The 19,262-nt window shown below is 40.4% G+C and overlaps 1 protein-coding gene across 7 annotated transcripts in view; it reads left to right on the forward strand.

Annotated features, from left to right (window-relative positions):
* Positions 1 to 19,262, forward strand: part of AGAP1 (ArfGAP with GTPase domain, ankyrin repeat and PH domain 1) — a 326,092-nt gene that overhangs the window by 33,101 nt on the left and 273,729 nt on the right. For 4 of the 7 annotated variants that reach the window (XM_081203562.1, XM_081203565.1, XM_081203560.1 and 1 more), the window contains exons 3-4: positions 3,496 to 3,583; positions 13,435 to 13,520. In XM_081203562.1, the coding sequence (XP_081059688.1) occupies positions 3,496 to 3,583; positions 13,435 to 13,520 (174 nt within the window). Of the gene's footprint in view, positions 1 to 3,495; positions 3,584 to 4,314; positions 4,327 to 13,434; positions 13,521 to 19,262 lie in introns of all 7 variants that reach the window. The other 3 variants (XM_081203561.1, XM_081203559.1, XM_081203563.1) reach the window with 1 other exon arrangement.

Genomic DNA, 19,262 nt, shown 5'->3' on the forward strand with positions numbered 1-19,262 from the left:
TAAATACTGGCAAAGTTGTCCTCTGATGTGCAGGAGAGGGGAGGTGGAAGTTCACAAGCCTGAGGCTTTGCTCTGGCTTGTTCTAGTTCATGCATGTAGTGCTAAGCCATGGTTTAGCGCAGCATTAAAACATGGTTGAATAAGAATGTTTTTCTTATTTTCTGAAGTATTCTATTTACAGTAATATACAGTTGTACCTTGGAAGTCGAACGGAATCCGTTCCGGAAGTCTGTTCGACTTCCAAAATGTTCGGAAACCAAAGCACGACTTCTGATTGGCTTCAGGAAGCTCCTGCAGCCAATCGGAAGCCGTGGAAGTCCCACCGGATGTTCGGCTTCCAAAATCCACCTCAACCTGGTATTTCTCGTTTGGGTTTACGGCGTTCAAGAGCCAAAATGTTCAAGAACTAAGCTGCTCAAAAACCAAGGTTTTGGGATGAGTCGAGGCTCCTTTCAGGTTGAAGTACGATAAGTTTCTTATTCCTTATGTGTGGCCTGAGGGGGCAGAACAAGGTAAAGCATATTGTCTCCAAACAGCCTGCGTATTTCTCAAATTATTGTTTCTACTTTGGTATTATTTGTTTTTAAATTTTAATTATAATATGGTTATTTTTGCCATCTGTTTTTGTGTACACATACTGAATATAACTGCATTGTTACTCTTTTTAGTGGCTCAACTGCAGTTGGGTTTTGATTGCTTCAGTTAATCTTAGTACTAATTGAAGGGTTTGTTCTGTGTTCCAGAAGTAACTTTGAGGAAGCTGCTTTTATAATGTCTAAGCCACACCCTGAGCTATTATGTATAAGAATAGAAAAAGGAGCTAATTATAAGTACCATTGCAGCATCCGTTAACTGTAGTTAATTATACCTAGTAGCCTATTAATGGAAATGAAACTATAGTCATTCTGTCTTGCACAACCACCGTTTTGCAGCAGTGTTTAATTTATATAGTTAATAGTTTTATTTAAATAGCTAAATTAAAACAAGCCAACTTCAAACTGTTTTTGAAACTGGCTTGTTATCTGAAGAAGTGTGCATGCACATGAAAGGTCATACCAATAACTAACTTAGTTGGTCTCTAAGGTGCTAATGGAAGGAATTTTTTTATTTTGTTTCATTTGTTTTGTTTTGTTTTAGCTAACGCTGGATAATGTTAACCACAGTTCTGGATCCAAGCATGAACAAATGCTGAAACTAGAGCTTCTAACCCATGATTTAACATGGCATTCAAATGCAGTGAAAATGATAGTTTCTTCAGTGCAGAATATTGCATTGCAAAAATAGGAAAATGGGAATAAGATGCTGTAGAAAAAGGATAGATGTATTTCAAAGAGTGAGTCTACAATGTTACACATTTTGTCATCGTGTAGAATAAGAGAAATGCTTAAATGCACAATTCCGCAGATGCACTAAGGGTGTTAGGAACGCACGGAGGCGAACAAGTTACTCTGAAGTGGTACTTGAAGGTGGAAGCTAATTGGAGCTAGCAGCGGTCATAGGCTAAAAGGAGAAATACCTGCTTGAGGTGGATTTCTTCCTCTTTTTGCTTTGTCAGCTTTTCAGGAACTGTTCAAGGGAAGCTTCTTCTGAAGATTGGTCAGGAAATTCAGCTGGTACAGAAGGGGCCTTTTCTGCAGTGGCTCCCCATTTGTGGAATGCTCTCCTGAGGGAGGCCCGCCCAGCACCTTCATCACATATCTTTAGGCGCCAGGCAAAACCTTTCCTCTGTAATCAGGCCTTTGGCTGCTTACATCTTTTAAATGTGTTGTGGGAGAGGGTGGGGGTGTTATTGGTTTGTTTTGGTTCTTGTTTTGATTAGGTATTTTGTACTTGTATTTTTTAATCTTGTATTTTTTATGTTGTGAAGCGCCCTGAGATCTACGTATGGATGGAGGGTGGTTGTAGCAGACTCACCCCGTCAACTGCACCCAATTACATATAGCAGACCCACCACACTGTACGCCAGTTAAACCAATTTGTACAATTAACACAGGCTAACTTGTGGGGGTCTTGTGAGAGGGAAAGTTTGATTCAGAGTTGATAAACAAGTTTTATTCACACAAAAAAGGAGTTTGGTGAAGCAAAGTTGGGTCAGGAGGTGTGTTCTTTCAGGTAGAAGTTAAGTTATTACTTAAACTAAATAAAAATGTCACAGGCTTAAACACAGTATATGGACAGCTTTTCTTAAACTTCAGTTACTCAGTAATCAGTTGTAACATTCAAATCAGAACTAATTCTCCCTCAGACAAACCCTGTCCTAATCCTTTTCTCCCATCTCAAATCCAGCCCTTATCCAACTCTCTCCCTCAGAAACGGCTCCTTTTATTTTCCCTCCCAAAGTGCTGGCTCCACCCCCTTCTGGCTGTCTGTCTTGGTAGCCAATCAGAGAGGGGCTCCATCCCTTTGGTGGAATTCCGAGGCACTGCGTCACCAGACACTGGTCTGGCTCAGCTGTCCGTCACAGCGGTATACAAATTAAATAAGTGAATAAATACAAGACTCTCCCAAGTCATGCCTGTCCAAATCTTATTTTAGTGAGGAAATCCCAGTCATTGAAATACTTCTGTTTTCCAAATCCTTTTATGGCCAGGAACTCCTCACCACTGTGAGGCTTTTCCTTCCTCAAGTATTGCGGTATCCAGGAAGCCTGCAGTACATTGTGAGGCCATGGTAAATGGTAAAGGACCCCTGGACAATTAAGTCCAGTCAAAGGTGACTATGGGGTGCGGCGCTTATCTTGCCTTCAGGCCAAGGGAGCTGGCATTTATCCACAGACAGGTTTCTGGGTCATGTGGAAACCGGATCATAACTAAACCGCTTCTGGTGCAACAGGACACCATGATGAGTGCCAGAGCGCACGGAAGCGCAGGGACGCGGGTGGTACTGTGGTCTAAACCACTGAGCCTCTTGGGCTTGCTGATTGGAAGGTTGATGGTTCAAATCCATGCAACAGGGTGAGCTCTGTCCCAGCTCCTGCCAACCTAGCAGTTCGAAAGCACACCAGTGCAAGTAAATAAATAGGTACTGCTGCGGCAGGAAGGTAAACGGCATGAGACCATGACTGCCCCTGTTTGTCTTCCTCCACACCTATGGACAGGTGCATGTTGCCTCCTGGCCCCTGCAGTCTTCCTGGCCCCACAGACTTTTGCTATGAGGTCAAGTGAGAGGTCTTTCTGAGGAGTCCCCCACAGGCTCAGAAGGGCCCATCTAATTCTGAATTGAGATAAGTGGTTTTCCCTATTAGTGCACAGAGGACATTTACTGCTTTAATTCAGAATAGCAAACATAAGTTTAGCTTAGTACCTTTTCCGTTGCCTGATTATGCTTCCTGCTTCTGATGTTATTTGAAAGGAGGGTGTTGGCTTGAGTATATAAATTTAGTATTGATTTAGCATTAAAAGTAATTCATTTCCATTTGCAAATTTGTCCAGTGAGATCTCCACTTGTAATAATTTAAAGTTAAAGTAAAAAAACTTTTACCTTTTATCTCCACAGGGAATTGTGGGCAACTTAGCTAGTGGTAAATCTGCCCTTGTACATCGATATCTGACTGGGACGTATGTCCAGGAGGAATCACCAGAAGGTACAATGACTGATAGACCATTGGAAGCATGCTTTTATTAAACCTTTATGCTGTCTGTTAGCAACAGTATTTTGTGTGATATTAGCATACAAGGGTATTGTGTTAGAAATTGAAAACCTCCAGGTATAGGGCGGTATATAAATTCAGTGAATGAATGAATGAATGAAATTGGAATTTTGCATACTTGCCTCCACATACTCTTAAAAGGAGCAAGCTGGTAATAGCTAGCTTACCTTGTTTCACAAAGCGTACCCAACTGCAAGAAGTCTAAATGCTAGCAGAATGCTTTCCATTCCCCATCACAGCTACTCTGGTTTTAGTTGTGAATTCTTCATGTGGGCAATATTCTTAATCTGATTTCATAATTTGCCTCTTAAACTACTTGTGAGGACATCAGTACCAACTCACATTCTAGTCCTTTGCCTTACTGAAGAGGTTGAGAATATAATTTGCATGTCACTTGTTCACTTTATTGTTCTGCTCAATTTTTAGAAACAGCTATAAAAATAAAAAAGTTGTTAAAACTCTGATTATGGCTAATTAGTTGATTTCAGTTGAACAAAGTGGGTTTAGGTTTGAAATTGTATGAATAATAGTAGCATCTAATTAAGGTAACACTCACAAAAATTAATATCCTGATATTTTTATTCTCCTTATGAACTTTAAAATGCAACTGAGACACTGAATTTCTGGTTCCTTCTTTTCCTTACTGGCTGTTCCATTCTTTGCAGATATGGATGCAGGTAACTATATGTCCTCTTCATAGCAGCACTTGTTTTGAAGAGAGGAAGCAAAGCTTTTGTACGAGTTTCCCCTTGTTTTGTGTGCCATTTTGTTTCCCTTTAATTTTAAGTTACAAACACATCCCACTGTCACTTGCTGTAGATGTCTTAGTAATAGTCATACGTAGAGTCATGTGTCTGTAACAACATCTGTTTGAAATTAACATTTCCTAAGGTGCTCTTAACTTCTGTATGCTAACAAAGGGAACCCACAAAAGGCATTTGATTTTGACTCAGAGCCTTCTAACCCCAAAATCTCCCAAATCTTGCTCCAGTAGCCTTCGGCATCCTTTGTTAATAGGACAGGGCGGGAGAACAGTTAAGTCCATGCTACATTCATTGTTGATTCACTGACTTCACAAGTCAAGGCTAAAGTATGAGAGTGCTACTCCAGTGTTTACAGTTCTTTTCTGCCTGAGATGCCTCAGTGTGGTTTTGCATCCATAGAGCAAGTAGTAGCGCTGTATAAGAAGCCACAAGAAGAACGCTTTGTGCCTGGCCTCAGTTAAGCTGCATAGCAGATCTGAGCTGGTGGTAGTATGGGGTTTTTTAGAGACTCTTAAAGCCCCCTGCCCCCCCTTTTAATTGAAAGAGAGCTTTGCCTGTTTAAATATAGATAACTGCAGAGTGATTATTCTGTGTCAATACTGAGATTCTTATCTGGATAATTGTTCCAAGGTCAGACCACTATATGTGTCACTTGCTGTTCACTTTTGCTTTCTTAAATGAAAGTGCCAAAAATATTTGCTCAAAAGCCACTAAGTGAGGAAAACATATTGCATATGAGTTAGATGTAGAACCCCCAAACTCCCCCCAATTCATGATCTCTGATTAACTTTTGGGAAATGGGATACAGGAGAATCACTGAGTAAAACATATTTACACTTGCTGATTGCAGTACTGTGTGGCACAGTACTGGATAAAGCTCACAATTTTTAAAAATCATGTACTAAGGGACATGTTTATGGCATGTAGCACCATAGGTTGAGCTTGCTGGTAAAAGTGTGCATGTCATGGGGTATAGTCCTTCCCACTGCTAGCAGAAAGTATGAATGCATAATACAGAGCAAAGGAGGTGGAGTTACAGAATAAGCCAGCCGTGATGCAGCTTCTTTGCTATGCGTTTTGAATTAATGCCTTCATCCCTACAAGATAGGTTATTTTTAGTTGTGCTATCTGTTTGCTTTTTTACTGGTCATAAAGCAGGGCAGAAATTGAGACGGGAATCTGTAGTTATTAGCTATCATGTCACTCTTATTTCTACACCTTTCCCCACAACTAGTTAGTTGACTGTTTTTCAATTTCTTTAGGAGAAATTGAAATGCTATTATGATTCTCCCCTAAAAGGATAAAAAAATTAAAATAGTTGGGTCATGAAGACAATATATAAAAAGAAAGTGTGTTTTGTAAGCCAGTTGTATGCATCTGAGGGCTTATCTAATGTCTCATAACATAGATAGACTTGTCAGACAATATATGTCTCCTAAAAGATTACTCTCTTCCTTGTTGGCTATGGGAGTTATATTCCAACCCATCAGGAGGGTACCAGGTTGAGGAAGGCTGACAAAAATCCATGGACAGAGAAAAGGTTTATCTGTTGCCAACACTTCATAATGTGATAATGCCTTGCACATCATTTTTCCAATATGGAGGTGATCTCTGTGTATGAAAAATGAAGGTGCCTAAATGTAATTGTGTTAGCTTTCAGATCCCTATAAAGCTTTTTTATGATGTCTGCAATGCATTGTAAAAATGAGAATGATTTGTAGTAGCTGAATATAATTGAAAGTATGTATATTTACATATATCTAATTTCTGTAGTTTGGTCATACCTTTGCTAGGACCAACCAGGTAAGGCACAAATCAGGGCCTGCGGCAGGGGAACAAGGAAAAATACCACTCCCCCATACAAAGATTAAGCTAGGTAAGGCCAGTTTGTAGACTCAGTTCTAAGATGGAGACTGCGTGTTAAATTGGTCCCTCCCCAATGCTACAAATGTATGGTTATTCATTGACTATTCTGGGGTAAAGAAGCAATCTTATTCCCAGTTTCTAAGCAACTAAAGTCTGAATTGTAACTTAGATCTGTCTTGCACTTTAAACAAACAAACAAACTATATTGGTTCTTGGGTGTGTAGACTACCTTTTGCTTCTGCATACTTGGATGTTTCTGAATATTTCTGTGAGAGAAAAAATAAGAGTAACACTTGAGAGTTGGGTAGGGAATTTGTGTTATGATTATTACAAGGCTTGAGTGGTTTAGCAGCATAGCCACCCTACTGATTATTGGAAATTGCTGTATGTTTACTTTTGGTGATGGGAGTGTTATAGACTGGTATCTGCCTGTTTAATCTGATCATTCTAATACTGAGTAGCAATTTTAAGAATGCAGGAATTGCATATAAGTGCTACTACAGGACCAGTAAAGTATTTAAAGAAATAATTAGTATTGTTCCCAGGAGCATAGTCTACCAGCCATGTTCCTGGGAATGATGCTGTCATGATGCCACATCATTCCCATTGAACCATTCTGTTATACACTCTGGGCAGCTCCCAACAGAATATTAAAAATGTGATAAAACATCAAACATTAAAAACTTCCCTAAACAGGGCTGCCTTCACATGTCTTCTAAAAGTCAGATAGTTGTTTATTTCCTTGACATCTGATGGGAGGGCGTTCCACAGGGCGGGCACCACTACCAAGAAGGTCCTCTGCCTGGTTCCCTGTAACTTCACTTGTTGCAGTGAGGGAACTGCCAGAAGGACCTCAGAGCTGGACCTCAGTGCCCGGGCAGAATGATGGGGGTGGAGACGCTCCTTCAGGTATACTGGGCTGAGGCCGTTTAAGGCTTTGAAGGTCAGCACTTTGAATTGTGCTCGGAAACTTACTGGGAGCTCTATTGCCAGTTCATTTTTTCATTAGAGGAAAGAAATAGGAAAACTTCTTAATAGCTATTCTCATAATGATAGGCTCACCACCCTTCCCAACAAATGAATAGATTTCACTGCCATCCCAAATGGTCAGACAACTTAGGTCCAATGCTAATTTCTACTGCATCCTTTAAAAACCCTACGATTCCCAAGATGGGTTATAGAAGAAATCTAAAAAAATAAAATAAAATACATATGAAAGAAAACCTAAATGTTGTAAAGTACTTTAAATAAGCAGCATAAAATCCTCAGCCAGGTGCGGAAGAAGGGGGGTGCGGTAGGGGCGGTTCGTACCGGGTGTCACCACTGAGGGTGGGTGACAAAATGCCAGTTTAAACAAGCATCCTCATTTATAATGCATTATAGGAGTCCAGTGTGGAAATTACCAGAATATGAATAACTGAATCTAAGCTATCTCTCCAGATATTGTTGCAACCTTGTGAAACTTGCTCTGTTGCATGGAGACTACCCACAGGTATGCAGTTACACCCCAGGAGAATCCCCTAGACTGTGAAGCTTTAGGGTAGGAGTGGGGAACCTGTGACCTTCCAGATGTTGTTGGAATATAATTCCCATCTTCCCTGACCATTGACAAAGCTGAAAATGAATGAACTGCAGCTAAAATATTATGTTCAATTTTCACATGTTCTAGTCCTTCCCCTGCGCACCCTCTTAATATTCTTAAGAGGGTCTCTTCTCCAGTCTTCAGAGAGTAGCTGGAAGTGGGGAGGCAGAAAAAGGTCCATCTTTCCTTTTACTCTGCAGTTTTAATCTGAAATCTTAGGCCCAGAGCTCAGAAACTACTTGTGCTAATGAAATTCCCTGTCACAAAAAGTGCCTAGAACAATGGGAGTTTCAAACACTGATCAGGCTCACAGCTTGGGTATGTTTCTGGACTCTTCTCTAACTGGATAAGTTCATGTGGTTGCAGTGCCCAGAGCTGTGTTCAGCCAACTTCCGTAGTACACCAGCTGTGACCCTACCTGGAGATGTTGGACCTCGCCATGGTTACTCACACACTGGACAGCAGCAAAGAGCTCTGCCCAGGGCTGCCTTTGAAGATGCCTTGGAAGCTACCACTGCCACACTCTGCAGCTCCCTGGCTTTTGTCTGGAGCAAGGTGATCAGATCAGATCAGATCTCACACTGATATTTTGCCACTTATACTGGTTGCCAGTGTGTTTCTGGGCTCAATTCAAATTTCTGGTGATAACTTTTAAATCCCTGAACAATATTGGACCAAGTTCCTTTAGGGACCACTTGCACGTATTTCAGCCTACCCATATCCTAATATCTATATCTGAAGCCTGTTATGATGATCGCTGGTAAAAACTTTTGGGCACAAGGAACAGCACCCTTCTGAGGTGGCCACCATTTATGGAATTTAATTGCAATCAAATTCTGTCACTCACTTTTTTAAAAAAATAGCCCTAAAGACATAGTTGTTTTAGAGTGGCCTTTGGGGATTAAATGTGATATTGGCAGTTGGATTTGAATGGTTGAGGCACATATCTAATGCTAGTTTTGACCTATGTTAGTCTGTGTCCTGTTTTGTATATCATGGTAAGCTAAACTATGCTTACTGGGATTGCATGAACACTCTGGCTTCCAGAGATGAACTCACAGCTGATCTCTTCCTCCCTGGTCCTTTTAGCTCAGCTGTGTATGGCAGCTAAGCCAATGTTTGGTTTAGCATGTTGGCTGAACCCAGGATTGTAGTTACACTCTCCTCTTTAACCACAGTTGATAGCCAATAACAAATCATGACAACAGATTGTCGTTCATGAGGAGAGAGCTCAACTACGGTACTAGTGGTAAGCTTAGCTGCAATGCAACATCAAGCTGAGCTGAAAGGTCCAAGGAACAAAGTGGATGTGACCTCCCCAGAAACCAGCATGTTTGTGCAAAGTAATGGGTTGGCTTAGTGTTGCAAATGTTTTATTGCAATCTGATTTAATAGTTTTACTGTTGTATTTTAATTGATTGACACTGATGTACTTTAGTGATTGTATAACACTTTGTGAGACTGTTGTTATAAAAAGTAGTATAAATGAATGAATAATAAATACAGTGGTACCTCGGGTTACATACGCTTCAGGTTACAGACTCCACTAACCCAGAAATAGTACCTCTGGTTAAGAACTTCAGGATGAGAACAGAAATCGTGCTCCGGCGGCGCGGCAGCAGCAGGAGGCCCCATTAGCTAAAGTGGTGCTTCAGGTGTAAGAACAGTTTCAGGTTAAGAACGGACCTCCGGAACGAATTAAGTACTTAACCCGAGGTACTACAGTAGTAAACAATTTTTTCAGTCACACAATCATTAGGAAACTAATTGGCAATAATACCTGTGTAAAAGTACAGACCTGTTTTAATTTTCATGTTTCTGCATCATCATAGCTTTTTCCTTTTCTTGCGAGGAATCCTATTCAGAATAAGGGGATTTCCCTTAAAAAAAGGGAAACGTTGACAGCTATGGGCATCATGACCCCTTTGTAAACCCTTTAGTGTGAAATGCTTCAGCATCCAAGAATTGATTTAAAAGGAAACAGCTCATTTGTACTGGAAAACGTTTGATGTAATTAGATACAGAGATCATATCTTTAGAGCTTATGTTATGCTAACTGGTATGCATTTCATATCAGAGAAACAATATTGCCCTTCAAGTCGAAGAAACTCCTGTGGCCTTTGTTATAAAGTTGCAGACAACCACATAATAAAACCTGTTACTACTTACTGTACATGGAGTGTGTGTGTGCCTGTGCAGCTACAACTAATATATCTGAATAATAACATAAAAGTCTTACTTTGAACTTTTATTCTTGTGTCAAGTTGACAAGAAGCCTTTAAAAACCACTTGTAAATGGTGTAGAGGTGTTATTTATGATTTAGTGGGATATAATTTTGTTGAATAAATAAAATAGAAATTTGCGAGATGGAGTAAATGAAGATAATATAAACCCATTTGGTGCTTGCAAGATTTTGCTATCTGTATGTGCCATTTCTTACTGAGTCAGTGCACCTCATGTGTTTGTCATCACATGAGATTTGCCTTTTACATTGAGTTCTCTTTCCAGTAATTGTTTTTATCCCTTTGTCAGCAAAATAATAGTAAAAAATTACAAAACCCAATTTAGGACAATGACTGAATATTGTAACGAGAATTCATGTAAAAAAAAGAAGAAGAAGAAGAAGAAGAAGAAGAAGAAAAGGAGATATTTGATTTTGGAGCTAGATCTCTGCATAACCTAGTGGTAGAAATCATTCAGATATGTATCCAACACTGCTGTTCTGCTAGCAAGGAAGACACACACCTGCCCTCCTCACTGCTATACCCCCTGCTCACCTTCAAATTCTGTTCCAGAGTGTTGAACACTTTGGAGCAGATTTTGAGGGCATGTAGAAAGACGAAGTCACATTGTGCAAATGGAACACAGTGCATGCTGTGTTGGATACGACCTTCAGTGTTCTATAAAATAGATGGGACTTCACTAGAGGCATGAGTTACAGTTTTTTACAATGCAAAAAGGATTATTAATCTCAAATTAAGCTCTCAACTCTGAGTCACAGATCCAAACTTTTTGCTCTTTGACTAGATGAGTTGTGCTTCCTCTCATGAACAGAAGCTCTTCCTGTTCACGGAGTGAAAGTTAAGGAACCAAGCTTATGTTAATATTTAGAGAGCTTTTTAGTTGCTCAAGCAAGTCGGCAAAGGGCAAATCATGTTGTGCCCCAGCACAACAGAATTTGCACAGTACATTTCATTTCTTTTACAGAAAAGTAATTTTATTGGGTTGTAGCCAGTTGTGTCCCTCTGTCCTACTGTTCCAGTGAAGGCATTAATTGGTGGAAAGGGTGGGGAAATGATTTTCACAGTTTTCCTCTTCAGACTCCTATGCACACACATACACATCTGCCTAGAAAGTTGGGTAACCCTTTGGAATAATGTGGGATGTGGCATGATGAGTTGTAGAGAAAGGAAGAATTTGCAAAAGTCACTCCCCCACACCAGTCACATAAGTCTTTGTTGCATCAAAGTGGTTTACAATTGGATGCACCCCATTGTATTAAATTATTTCACTTCTAAAGAATATGGCCACAAGAACACATTTTACCACATTTTACCCAAACACTAATTTATACATATATACATGAGTTACAGATAGCATTGATTGCAGCATTCATGTTTGATCAAAGCTCTTCAACTCCAGTTGCTACGTACAAATCTAGGAAGACACTATTAAGCTTAATTGGTTTTTATTTTTGTTTATTTTTTTCGTTTAAAGTGAACTGTTCTTATAAGAGTAAAATAAGTTGCTTTTGGATTTTTTTGCAGTGAATTCAGTTCTACAACAATGGGGGTATTATTTTTAACTTGCTACTTACTACAGTGGTACCTCAGGATGTGAACGGGATCTGTTCCAGAGCCCCGTTCACATCCTGAAGCAAACGCAACCAGTGTCTGCGCGGGTTGCGATTCGCTACTTCCACGCATGCGTGTGACGCCATTTTGACCATTTGCGCATGCGCAAGTGGCGAAACCTGGAAGTAATGTGTTCCGTTACTTCCGGGTCACTGCGGAGCACAACTTGAAAGCGCTCAACCTGAAGTGTATTCAACCCGAGGTATGACTGTATATGGTATGCTGAAGTATGGCTTACTCAGGACGGCAGACACATGCTGTGTGCCATAGAAGAGTTTTCAGTATTTTGCTCCTTCCTGGTCCAAAGCGATGCAACAGCTGAGCCAAGAGTTGGTTTAGCATGTCATTCCAAGCTGGTCTCATGGTTCTCAACTCATTAACCAAGAGCTTTAGACAAAGTTTGTACTTGGTCATAGCTCATGGTTAAGGAGCAGAGAGCTTAATCATGAGCCCAGGTTTGGCTGACCCTAAGCCAAATGTTTTCGTAGCTGCTGCACTGCAGAGAGCTAAAAGAACTGGAGAAGAGCAAAGCAACTGTGATGTTATTCCTGGGAGCATATATGTTCACACTAAGTCGTGGATTGGATGGGAACATAACTGGTATGTGATACTGCTGCAATAATGGTTTTCTACTTAAGAAATATATATTTAAGGAATATTTAAGGAAACACGCAAAATACTTAATATCTAAATGGAAAAGTGATTTAAATGCTATGAAACTAAGGATACAATCCTATAAACACTTAGCTGGCAGTATGTCTCACTAAGGTTAAAGATAGTTACTTCTGAGTTGTCGGTCACCCTCTTCATCCCTGGTCAACATAGCCCAAACTATGTATTTACAGACTAATTCCCTGTTCCTTCAACATATGAAGGTCACATGGGTTTCCAGTGTAGCACAAGTGCCTTCACTTTCTGAGGCATTGTTTAAATCCATACTGAGACTTTCAGCAGGCCAAATTGGGTAATCCCTTCTTAGTCTATTATACTAGAAAGCCTGAACATGTTTTTGCATTATCTTCACTCTGTCATGTGAGAGAAAGCATGGTGCTTAAAATATTATTTGATTTCAGAGGAGTTACCACTGGCTGTTTAAGCTTGAGGTACAGCTGTGTGTGTGTGGTTCCCCTGCCCCCTGTTGTTCATGTGCTAAATACTCTCCTTTCAAAATAAATTCTTTGTGCAGATTAAAAATTCATATACTTAGTCATTTTCTAACTGAAACCTACAACAGATACTGTTATAGTAAATTTTCTTTTTTTGTCTAACACATGTTGTAGTAGTATAGTTTTTTCCTGTAATAGTGAGATATCATTTTCATAATGTGTGTTTTGCTTTGTAGAACTAGGCTTCTCTTGATGAAAACTAAAAGCTCAAGCAACTGAACGCAGATGTATGAAGAGAGTGCTCACACAGCTGGATTGTTCATATTTTTGAAATTTAGTTATTACTCATTTTTTTGAAACCAGAGCACCAAACTAAAAGTTGGATTGTATGCCTCAGTTATTTTGAATGGGGTAGAATTTTTTATTCAAACTGAACTATAAATGCACACTGGAACATGTCTTTATTTGTTATCGTCTCTGAAGCATTCAGTAAAATATTAATAGCTGTAATGCCACAACATGTTTCAGATGAGTAGGAGTAGTTTTCCTCAAGAAAAGCCTTTATTATTCTGTGTTTGTAACTGTTCTGTAACTAGTTGTTTTGTGTGACAGGTGGGAGATTCAAGAAGGAGATAGTAGTTGATGGACAGAGTTACCTGCTGCTGATTAGAGATGAAGGTGGTCCTCCTGAGGCACAGGTGAGCACACTGTTTAAGTGATATTAACAGAATGGAAAATTGGTGACAAATGCCACACCGTTATGCCAGAGTGTAAACGGGTGGAATCAGTGCTTGCTCAGTGCTGTAAAAAAAAAAAAGTTCTTTCATAAGCTACACCAGAACCAGCCCTCATAGCCTGTTTCCCACTAAAAAGCCCCTGAATTTGCCAGTAGGAGCATAACCTCCAGCAGCAGAACCAGTCTAGTAATACTATAGGTTTGGATACGTTCAACCTTCTGCTCTGCAGATTAATGATCTGAAGAGCAGATATTATATGATTTTCTTAGCCATCACAATGCTTCCCCCTGGGCCTGTTTGTGCTCTGCTTCTGCACCCTCTTTTTGTTGTTCAACTCTTTTCAAGTGTATTTTCAGGTGTGCACAGACACAAACGTGTCATAATAGCATACAAATTAAATACCCAATAAACATAAGAGAGAATGAGTATGAGTCATGTCCCATATTTTGGCATTGACCCTATTTAAGGAGCTTAAGATATCATAGAATGGTAGGGTTGGTACCCCAAGGGTCATCTAATCCAATCTCCTGTAATGCAGGAATCTATGACAGATGGCCACCCTACCTCTGCTTTAAAACATCCACCACCTCCAAAGGGAGACCGTTCCACTGATGAACAGCTCTTTCTGTCAGAAAGTTATTTCTGATGTTCAGTCAGAATCTCCTTCCTTGTAACTTGAATCCATTGGTTCAAGTCCTACCCTCTAGAGCAGGAGAAAACAAGCTCGCTTCATCTTCCATGTGACAGCCCTTTAGATATTTGAAGATGGCTATAATATCTTCTCTCAGTCTCCTCTTTTCCAGGCTAAACATACCCAACTCCCTTATCGGTTCCTCATGAGACTTGGTTTCCAGACCCTCAATCATCTTGGTCGCCCTCCTTTGCATACATTCCAGTTTGTCAATATTGTAGCCAGAATTGGACACAGTATTCCAGGTGTGCCCTGACCAAGGCGGAATAGAGTGGCTCTGTTACTTCCCTTGATCAGAACACCATACTTCTGTTGATGCAGCCTAGAATAGCATTAGCTTTTTCTTTGCCGCTGCATCACACTGTTGTTTCATTTTTCAGCTTGTGGTCTACGACCCCTAAATCCTTTTCACATGTATTACTGGTAAGCCAGGTGTCCCCCATTTTATATTAGTGCAGATGGTTTTTTTCTGCCTAAGTGTAGAACCTTGTATTTGTTCCTATTGAATTTCATTTTGTTAGTTTTGGCTCAGTTCTTCAATCTGTTAAAGTAATCATGAACCCCGATTCTGCCTTCTGTGACATTGGCCTCCGCTCCCAGTTTGGTGTAATCTGCAAATTTGATGAGCATCCCCTCCACTCCTTTATCCAAGTTGTTTATAAAGATGTTGAACAACAATGGGCCCAGAAGGAACCACTTGTCACTTTTCTCCAAGATGAGGAAGAAGTTAGTGAGCACTATTTGGGTTTGGTCAGTCAACCAGCTACAAATCTACCTAACAGCTATCCAGTCCACAATTTACCAGCTTCTCCATAATAAGATCACGGGGGACTTCATCAAACGCCATACTTAAATCAAGATACACTGCATCCACAGCATTCCTCTGATCTACCAAGCTCTAAATCTCAAACAATATGTGAAAGTTCATAATAGGGCCATTGTTTTAGCTGTTCTAACTGTTCATAATTTGTGTTGGTTTTTGTAGCTATTTGTTTTTGTTGAGGAAAAGGAGATGTGTCTTGGAGGAAAGGAGCTATGTAGGCTGTGAGGGGATTACAGTGGTTTGGGGTTAGGAGGAGCTATGAGTTGAGAGGTGGGCAGGCTGTGTAAAGGGCACATCACACAGGCAGTTAGTGACTGCCTTGTGCCAGCCCTTCCTCCAATCTGAGGAATTGCAGTTGTTTTATCAGCCAGCCTTTGAACCTGAGGTAGCTGCTGTTGAATGCCTGTTCAGCTCTGAATAAGACTCATCCATGATCTGATGTATATCACTGAGACCTGGGTGAGTGAGCAGAGTTCAGTTGGTCTCTCTCTCTCTTTTTCTCTCTTTCCAGTTGAGGGGAAGGGGTCTATGTGTTTTTGGCACAGGGCAATTGGGTCAGATTACAGATTTTGTTATTTTACCGCCTACCTTGCTGCCTAGCAGTCTCCCTATCTGAGCTGAGAGAACTGGTTTTGGAGGTGGTGTTGAGAATTCCCAGACTGCTAGTTCAAGGGGACTTCAACTGATGCCTTTGTTACATATCTTTAAGTGCCAGGCAAAACCATTCCTCTTCTCTCAGGCCTTTGACTGATTAAACAACCTATGGCCTTTCAAACTGTGTGTGTGTGTGTGTGTGGGAGTGGTCATTGTTTTTGTTTGTTGTTAATGTATTTTTTTGTTTTTGTATTTATATTTTAAACTGTCATGTCATCTTCAGATAAAGGGTGGCTAAATAAATAAATGACAAGGACCTACAAATAAGGACAAAAAGCAGTATTGTAATTACGTACCAAAATATATGTTATGCTTGTAAAATGACAGACACATATGTCAAGAAACAGGATGTGAAAAAATCCAGTCTATAACAGAATGGCATTTTAATACACAAAAACTGAGATTCTACATAGCAGTGCAATAAAAACACACAGTAAACATCCAGTTTACTGGATGTTGACTATAAGTAACCACTGCACTGCAGAAATATACTAAAAGTAACTAGTTATACTGTGGTGGATACCAGCCTTGACAAAGCATGGGTGTCACAATTGAATTGTGCATATCTATTGTTGCTTCTGTAAAAAACCCAAATCAAAACACTTGGGGGGGCATTGAGAAGTTTCTTTGTATGCAAGGTGCTTTTTTGATTAGGAAATGTAATTAACCAAGAGTAGTTCTTTATGCAAGCTGGATATTTATGGTTTGAGTTGTGTTAAAGATTGTAGAATGCATGCACCCTCAGCACATCATCTGATAACACAGTCTATACTCCTGCTGGCTTCAGGGGTCAATAGGACTGAAACCTGCCTCCTCATCCATGAGCTGAGGTCACCCTGTGATGCCAATTGAGAAACAGTTTGGCATGGGTTGGGGGAAATCCCCCATCCCTGTCCTAAATCCTTGATATCTGAAATCAGCCACTGCATATCAGTATTTGCTATCACACTCCTAATAACAGAATGGTGTACATTCTAAAATGTCACTTGATATTTGACGTAAGTCCAAATACATACAGTAGGGGGATGGTACCAACTGGTATATTACCCAGTCCAGCATATGCTAGTGTTTGGTGGTTGTTGTTTTTTTTTTTAAAAAAATAATATTCTGTACTGATCCTGTGGAAGAATGCAGTGGGCTGTTGCAGCACCATGGAGAGCTCCTACTAAGCTGTGCCTACTGATTTTAAACAATTGGTAGCATTTCTACTCCTGAAGAAGCTACCCTGGATCCTGGGATTTATAGCAGCTATTGCCCAGTCACAAATACAAGCTTCTTGTGTAAGTTGGTGGAGAGAGTGGTGGTACAACAGTCACAGGAGATCCACTGGACTGGCAGGCTAGCATAGTTCATGGAGTCTGGTGGAAAGCACCTGGGAGTGCTCCGGTTTCAGATCTTAGGAGCCCTGGTGTTTTGAGATTGGGTTCAGTGATTCCCCTGATCACTTGTATTGGTCAGAGCTAGGACTGGATCTGGCTCCTAGCAATAATTTTGAAAGAGAATGGGTTAAAGTTGAGGGAGAAAACTAGCTGTTGTTTGTTCTTCCTTACCTTTTCCCCTTCAGTAACACCTTCCTATCAACAGTGGTTGCTCTCAGATAAGCCAGTGAAATAATATTACAGGGTTAACAGGGATTTGATCAAAAGATCTGGCATAATTCCTAACTTTATCATGGTAGATAAATTTCTTCCTCTGGGTTTGATGTAATTGCTAACCATTTATTTGTGATCTGTATGCATTATTCTATATCTAAAAATGAAATATATTCATGACTGTACTTAATGGAAATTTCAACTTTGAATGTATAGTATTGGTTAATTTATGGGATAGTGTTATTTCTTGGGACATGAATCTATTCCTGATCTATCTTAAATACAGTGGTACCTCAGGTTAAGTATTTAATTCGTTCCAGAGGTCTGTTCTTAACCTGAAACTGTTCTTAACCTGAAGCACCACTTTAGCTAATGGGGCCTCCTGCTGTTGCCACACCGCCAGAGCACGATTTCTGTTCTCACCCTGAAGCAAAGTTCTTAACCTGAAGCACTATTTCTGGGTTAGCGGAGTGTGTAACCTGAAGCGTATGTAACCTGAAGCGTATGTAACCTGAGGTACCACTGTATACTGTAATTATGTCATAAAGATATCAGTTTTTTTCAATGACACAGAATATTTGGGATAAAATAACTTCCTATAAATTAAGAAATTAGTATTTATCTTTTAATTTTATCTTTGACTTAAGTTTATTTCCAACACCACTACAGTGGTACCTCAGGTTACATACACTTCAGGTTACATATGCTTCAGGTTACAGACTCTGCTAACCCAGAAATAATGCTTCAGGTTAAGAACTTTGCTTCAGGATGAGAACAGAAATTGGGCACTGGCGGTGTGGCAGCATTAGCTAAAGTGGTGCTTCAGGTTAAGAACAGTTTCAGGTTAAGAATGGACCTCCAGAATGAATTAAGTACTTGACCTGAGATACCACTGTATAGCATGTTTCGGTGAATACAGTGGTACCTCTGGTTACAAACTTAATTCGTTCCAGCTAGTGGAGCTTCCCGCTGTTGCTGTGCTGCCGGAGCACGATTTCTGTTCTCATCCTGGGACGGAGTTCTGAACCAAAGGTACTACTTCTGGGTTAGCAGAGTCTGTAACCCAAAGTGTTTGTAACCCAAGGTACCACTGTAGCTGTATATAACAAACTTTTGACTAAAGTCGTTCAGTCATACTAGATCAATATGCACATATAAAGCATGCAACATGCATGAAAGGAACAGGATGTTTAATAAAGTCTTCTACACATTTACCGAGTAGAGCAGTGTTTTATTCTGATCTTGAAATGTTGGGCCTCCTAAGTGGAGGCCATGTATGGCTAGAACCTTAGGATATGGATTGATCAGAAAACTAATACCATGTTTGTTGATTGTTCCTTTATTTTGGGACACCCCCCCTTCCCCTTCATTTTTTTGGCAGATACTTTCAGTTTTATCAAAATAAGGGTTTAACCCAGGCTGCCTTGCTTCGCTATTCCTCCTACAGTAATAATTTACTCTGGTTCATTTGAATCCTGTAATCTGGAACTATTGTGATCACCACTGAACTATCAATTGCCATCTTAATATAAGTGTGTTCAGCATCAAAGTGCAGGTGTAACACTGTTTCCTCTTCTAAAACAAAGGGTTGTTGTGTAGTTCTAGAACCAAACCAGTTGGCTTAGATGTACCGGGAGGGAACACTTCCATCGTGCAAGTACCTGTACCACCAAAAAGCCACTCCAAAGGGACATTGGCAACAGGAAAATTCCCTCCCTTGAATTTTCTTAAGTTAACTTAGGATCCATGCCTTTGTATTAATGCTCACAATCATATGGTTCTAGAGCAGTGTTTCCCAACCACTGTTCCGCGGCACACTAGTGTGCCGCGAGATGTTGCCTGGTGTGCCGCGAGATGTTGCCTGGAGGGAGGCGGGCGAGTCGGGCGGCGAGAGGCGGGGCGGCGGCGGCGAGGAGAGGCCGCCCATCGCGGGGCTCTCGCCG

Source organism: Podarcis bocagei (assembly GCF_964188305.1).
Source record: "Podarcis bocagei genome assembly, chromosome: 1".
Classification (NCBI taxonomy): Eukaryota; Metazoa; Chordata; class Lepidosauria; order Squamata; family Lacertidae; genus Podarcis; species Podarcis bocagei.